We start from the raw sequence: 5,976 nt of genomic DNA on the forward strand, positions 1-5,976 counted from the left end.
GGGGGGGGGCATCAGGCCCTACATCAGCCCCAGGCAGGTCACGCCAAGTGCTGGGGCAGAGCGGGTAGGACCGATTTTTCCGAGAAGAGGGAGGCTCTTCCCTTGCGTTCCTGTTACCGCGTCCAGAGGGAAGAAGGGCTGCTGCAGGGACGAGCGTGCGCAGCCGCAGCGGCTGGGGCACTGYCACTTGGAAGATGATCCAGGTGCAGCTGGGCTCTTTGGGGCTGATGCCAGGAGGGGGGGGGGGACGCTGGATGAGGACCGCAGAGCAGGTGCCCTGGCAGCCACCCGGCCCGGGGAGGTGACAGACGCTGCCAACGAGGACAGCGGGGGCCGCAGTTTGCATCCTATTTATGGTGTTAGCAGCGACTAAGCTGGGCCGGGTTTGTCTGAGCATGCAGGGGGGATTTTGCTGCCTGTCTTGTGCTTCAGAGCATTTGGAGCAACGCAGACAGCGTGGGCTTAGTTACGGGCCGTGGGCTGGACTCGGAAACAGCCGAAGCGTGCTGCAAGCGAAGGGGTATTCGAGGAAGCAACAACTGCCCTCCCCTGGGAGCTACAGAAACAGAGGCAGTGGATAGTCGTGGTCGTAACTGGATCAGCCAGATCTTTTCCTGCCTGTGATGGCCCTGCACCTCCTGTATCCAGCCCAAACCTTGTTGGTCAAACAAGCCTCCTGTATCCAGCCAAAACCATACAGCAGCCTGGGCCTCCTGGTGCATTGGACATCCCCGACCTCATGAAAGGGAGCTGGGAAACAGCAGGCTGCAAATCAGCTCTCCAAGAACTAGCAAGGTTAAAAACAACCCCAAAACCAGAGCAACACTAAAGCCAAACAACGGGGAAAAGGCAGGCAGAGGCCACGCACCTCAGCAAGGAGGCCCAGCTCCAAGCTGCAAGGGCAAAGCAGGAGCAGAGTGAGACTAGGGAGGGTCGGGACACGGCCAGGAGCCTCTACCGACAGCCACACTCCTCTGCTACCATGTTGGGGAACTTGCGGACCTCCAGCCCCTCCGTGGAAATGCTGATGATGAGCTGGTCCGAGTAGCGGACGGGCACRCAGCAGGGAGCCCGCTGGAGGGGCGAGCCCCGCTCCTGCATGCCCAGCAGCAGCACGGTGTGCGAGTAGTAGCTGGGGACGCGGGTGGAGAGGGGCAGCTTGCAGGGGCCCTCGCAGTTGTTGGCCACGTACACCGTGGGCATGACGATGAACTTGCGGTCGTGGAGGTCGATGGTCAGCTCCTGCAGGCGGCAGTGGGCCTGGTGGCGCGCGCTGCGGTTCTGCCGCAGGACTTTCCTCCTTTCCTGCCAGCGGGCACGCACCGTCTGCAAAGCCTTCAGCAGCAGCAGCGTGTGCAGCTTCCCGGAGTTGGGGGGCTGCTCGCTGGCTTGGACCTCACTTGGCCCTGGCGTGTAGTAGCAGAAGCTCAGGAGATGCTGGAAAAGTCCCATGTTGGCTTGGAAAGAGGGGATGTCCTTAAGCTCTTGAATCACTGCCTGCAGCTTGCCCATCAGCAGCTGCAGCACAGTCCCCTCCGGCTGCCAGCTCCCAAAGTGCTGCTCCAGCACAGCGGTGCTGTCCTGGGGGAAAAGCAGCACCGAGGGCTCCTCTGACTGCACCAGCCGCTCCAGTGCTGCCTTCTCTGACAGGTTGAGCAGCTGGTGAGGGAGGGTCTCCATCATCTGGAAATCCAGCCAGTGGTGAGTGCTGGGCTGGGTGGGCGGCTCGCTGGAGGGGCTCAGGACCTGCCGGATGAACCTGGTCAAGATGTCCAGAAACTGGCTGCTGCCACTGAGAGCTGGGGCTGAAGCATTGGCTTGGCTTGGCAAGGTGGGGGACAGCAGCTCCTTAGGGTCAGTCTGGGGTGGGCTGCAAGGGAAACATAGAGAGGGTCACAGGGGCCCTTCTGCACCCAAGGTGGTGGATCCAACCTGAGCATTCCCTTCCCACCAGGCCTGCCCCCAATCCTCCTGGCCCCACTCCTACCCCTCCCAACACGGCCCATGTCCCCAGACCCTGGGCTGGGAAGGCTCCCAGGTCCCAGTCACTCCCTGCGGGGCTCCCAGGCCGCTCAGTGAGGAGCCCAGCCAGTGTCAGACCCTGGGCAGCTCCCAGCCAGGCACCCTGGCCCAGCACCTTCACGGGGTCTGCCCTGTTCCCRTCAGACACCCAAGCCTTAAGAGTATCCACACTGGCAGGGGAGAAAGGCTGGGACACTCTCCCTGCTGGCTTTCAGTCCCTGTGCTTTTCTGCRGCTGTGCTGAAGCCCACAGACCTGAGCTGTGGGTATGGAGCCACTTCCACCGCACCAGCAGCAGAGAGGTAGGAAGAAGGGGCCAAAGCGTGTTCTGCCCGCCGTGACTTCGCCAGCAGGAGCAACACGGGTGTCATCCTGGTGAAGCACTTTTCATCAGAGCCAAAAAGGAGCTGCTGGGTCTCTGCTGAGGGCAGGGAGGCATCTGGCAGGGAGAAAGGTGGTTAGGACAGTGGTCCAGGGCCCRACACACATGCCCACATGGCCCCACAGCCCTCATAGGAGCCCACAGCCTTCCCCTTGTTACAGTCAGGGTTGAGGTGATGCCAAATGCCCAAGTCAGSGCATAGAGACCATTAACAGAAATGTCCCCTGCTGCCACAGGCTTCCCACAGTCCCATGTCTCCCACATCTCCGGCTGCCTTGGCCCATCGCTCCATACCTCTGTCACCACGACGGCTAATTGCCAAGGAAACCTCAAAGCTGAGCTGCTCGTCTGTGCGGGTCACAGATGCTACTGAGGCTCCGAGGACCAAGTACTGGGTGTCCTTAGAAAGGCAGAAGCTCTGTACAGAGACGAAAGACACAAGCTGCTGAAAATTTGGGTGAGGTATCATGGGGGGAGGTAGTAAAATGATCCCCTCATTACAGTCCTTCCTGGCTCTGGATCCCCTGGGCCTGACCCTATCCAAAGTAGGGACAGTGGCTAACATGACCCAGCAGTGTCGGGTACYGTCAGATGTTTTAGTGGCCCTGGAAACGGTCATGTCCACTTCCAGGCCATCCTCGAGGTTGACCAATGGCTTTGTGAGATGTCTGGGAACCCAGCTGGCAACAAAGTAGGCACCCAGGTAGGCAGTGAGATCAGCCCAAGGGCCCAGCTGTAGACATGCTTCTCCTTTGCTAATGTGTCACTAGAGCTGGCTTTGCCACTGCTTCCCCAGCCAGGCTGGAGAGCATTGGGACAGCTGGGAGGGGAGGGAGCAGTGCAGGCAGGGGGGAGCTGTGTGGCCCCCCAGATTGGACCCCCAGCCTGGGTTGTGTCACCTCCTTAGTGCTCTCTCTTTGTCCCTGCCAGCAGCTTGGGCACAGGGTAACAGCACCATCTTCAGGCACGGCTCAGCCCCGCTGGCCCCAGCCGCTACCTGGAAGAGATGCTGGGATGCGATGAGAAAGGTGCCGGACCAGGAGTGCCAAGATTCCTCCTCTCCCATCTTTCCCACTAGCTCCCCAGGCCGGAGCTGGCTGCTCAGGGCAGCTACGTGTGACTGCGCCTACCTGCTCCTGGGACAGCCCATGGCCCGCTGCCAGCAGCTCCACTCTCTCCCTGGTGCCTTTCCCCGCTCGGCCGCCCAGGTAGAACAGCAGCAAGGCGAACCGCAGCTCTCCCAGCGACCGCCCCACGTCCGCCTGGAAAACCAGCTTAAACTGCAGCTTTGCCTGGGTCTCCCACTTCACTGAAAGGAAAACGCAGAGAGTGAAACAACCCGCTTCCGGCACGCGGCTCGTCCGCCRACTCCTGGAGGCACGCCGGGAAGGGGCAACAAGACCACACGTACACAGCTGAGGAAGGGGCTTCAGGGTCAATCACTGACACAGCAGTTAACAGCGGGGGATGATAGGAACGGTTCCCCTCCTTGGCTGGGTGGGTTATTTCACAGCACAGTCACCCATGTCCACAGTTATTTCACTGTTCTTTGAACCAGCTGTTGGGCCAAATAAAAACTCTTGGTGGGAAAGAGCAGGGAGATGTTACTGATTTGGAACCTTCTGGTGGCAGAGACTGGAAGCCCCAGCTGCTCGCCCTGAGCTGGTCAAGTGGAAGGACACTGCACATTTCCATCCTTCTTTTCAGGGCAGACAATCAACACTGACAAGTTCAGGTGAAAAACCAAAACCTCCTAAGGGGAGGAAATAATTTCAAGGCCAGAGAAACAACTGTGATCTTCTTGCTAACCAGGAAGCCGGATTAAAACCAAGGATCGAACCAGGCAGCCCTCCCTCAAGTACATAACTTATGATTGAAACAGCAGTGTTGCACGTAYTTGATCTACATGCGAGAATTAAGCTATAAAATAATACGTTCAGGTTCCAGGACTATCAAGTCAGTATTAAGCATAAAATATYGGCACATTTTAGGCTGCTGCAGTCAGAAAGGTTTACTCCGCAGCAGGACCGCTCGRGTCTGCTGGTCCGATTGTCCCCTCTCTTTTCCCCAGCAGACAGAATCAGTAGTGGGTYGCATAGGAAATCCAAATGATTAAGGCAGAAAGTGAGAAAAGCTCTTGCTTCTGAAAGCAAAATGGGTATAAAAGCCACTGACACCGTGGTACTTGGGTGTTAATCACAGCCAATGACAAAGCATGTTACTGCATACACGCTGTCATCACCATTAAAACTGCAGCTGCTTAAAAATATAAATGGAAAGACATTTTATTACATCAGTCGACTGATTTTAAAGTGAACCCAAGCCCACAAACTTAATTCTTTGGTAGCATCTCTAATTTAGGATCATAAAATAACATTTGTCTGCCTGGGCACCATGCTCAATCCTCTTCTTTTAGTCTTAGCTCAGCAATTTTGCTTTCTTCCATCAGGAAAGCACCTACCTTCCTCTAGATGCAGCACAAGGAACCGATCCTCCCCTGGCTCTGCCAAGTGAGCGCGGATGTGTTTCAGGGAGTGGAGAGCAGTGTGTGCATCCCCTGYCGGACAGACCCCAAAGGTTTCAAGATAGCTTTCATCCCAGCTGGCACGTTGTCTTAACAGCTTGATGAAGCTGCTTTCATAGCGGGTGAGAACACCCACGACTTCCAGGTGCCTTGAGGTCATTCCATCCTGCTCCATTTTCACCCTGCACACTGGACCTTCCAGCCCCCCAAGTGGCCAAGGGTGAAGGCTGGAGTCAGACCAGCTTATTCCCCTATCTTCAGTGATCACCTGGAGGCATTTTGCTCCTGGGTCAGTCTTGGAAAAGAGGCGAGTAGCAACAGTCATCTTTGATCTTGCCAATGAGCTCGGTCCTGCTCTTTCATGTACACTTGCATTTTCTCTCTTTCTCTCCTCAAGTCCTAACTCCTTTGAAAGAGGCAGCTCTAGCTCATCAGTAGGGGAAATCCGTTCCCCAACGCTCCCTTTTCTCGGCAGTGCTACAGATGGGAGCAACAGCACCAGGCACTGCAAAAGCACCCTGAGAGCAGCCTTCATGTTCCCGCTTCAGCTACTCCAAACTCTGTTGYCCGAGTTGCTCAAACGCATCTCTCAAAACAGTTGTGCGGAAGGGGAGGGTTGCATCTCCCTTTTTAAAAAGCAGTGGCCTTGAATTGACAGTGCACAACACACCTCCCTTGAGAAACCCAAAGGCTGTCACGCTATAAAGGAGGGAGGGATGTTTCAAAGAAACTTTTCTGTTCTATTTTTGGGTTTGCATGTAGTATTGGAAACGTAAAAAAATTAAAGCTGTTTCCCTTTCTGGTAGGGATGTATGTCCTTGACTTCAGATGTTTTTTTTAAAGAACGATAGAAGTCTAGACTTGAGTCTTCATGGGGACTGGCACACACTATTCCCATCAGCAATGAAACACTAGGAGGGAAGAATTAGCTAGACTAGGAGGAGTCTGGGATAAAGACAGATAATRGGAAGAAACTAAGAAGTAAATGTAGAGAAAGTGTTTTCTCTCTCTCTCCCCCCCCTCTCTCTTCACTGGAAAGCCACCTTGTG

The 5,976-nt window shown here is 55.8% G+C and overlaps 1 protein-coding gene across 2 annotated transcripts; it reads right to left on the minus strand.

Annotated features, from left to right (window-relative positions):
* Positions 1 to 954: 954 nt before the first annotated feature.
* AMH (anti-Mullerian hormone) lies at positions 955 to 5,462 on the minus strand. 2 transcript variants are annotated; one of them, XM_085314823.1, is made up of 6 exons: positions 5,385 to 5,462; positions 4,865 to 5,309; positions 3,534 to 3,712; positions 2,698 to 2,821; positions 2,277 to 2,460; positions 955 to 1,870 (listed from the first exon to the last, which is right to left on the minus strand). In XM_085314823.1, the coding sequence occupies exons 1-6, from the start codon at positions 5,460 to 5,462 to the stop codon at positions 955 to 957; spliced, it is 1,926 nt and encodes a 641-aa protein (XP_085170949.1). The 2 variants fall into 2 exon arrangements, with proteins under 2 accessions (XP_085170949.1, XP_085170948.1); XM_085314822.1 differs by having other exon boundaries at positions 4,865 to 5,462.
* Positions 5,463 to 5,976: the final 514 nt, after the last annotated feature.

The sequence above is a fragment of the Rhea americana genome, unplaced genomic scaffold, assembly GCF_003343005.1.
Source record: "Rhea americana isolate MKP2758 unplaced genomic scaffold, rheAme1 scaffold_412, whole genome shotgun sequence".
Lineage (NCBI taxonomy): Eukaryota > Metazoa > Chordata > Aves > Rheiformes > Rheidae > Rhea > Rhea americana.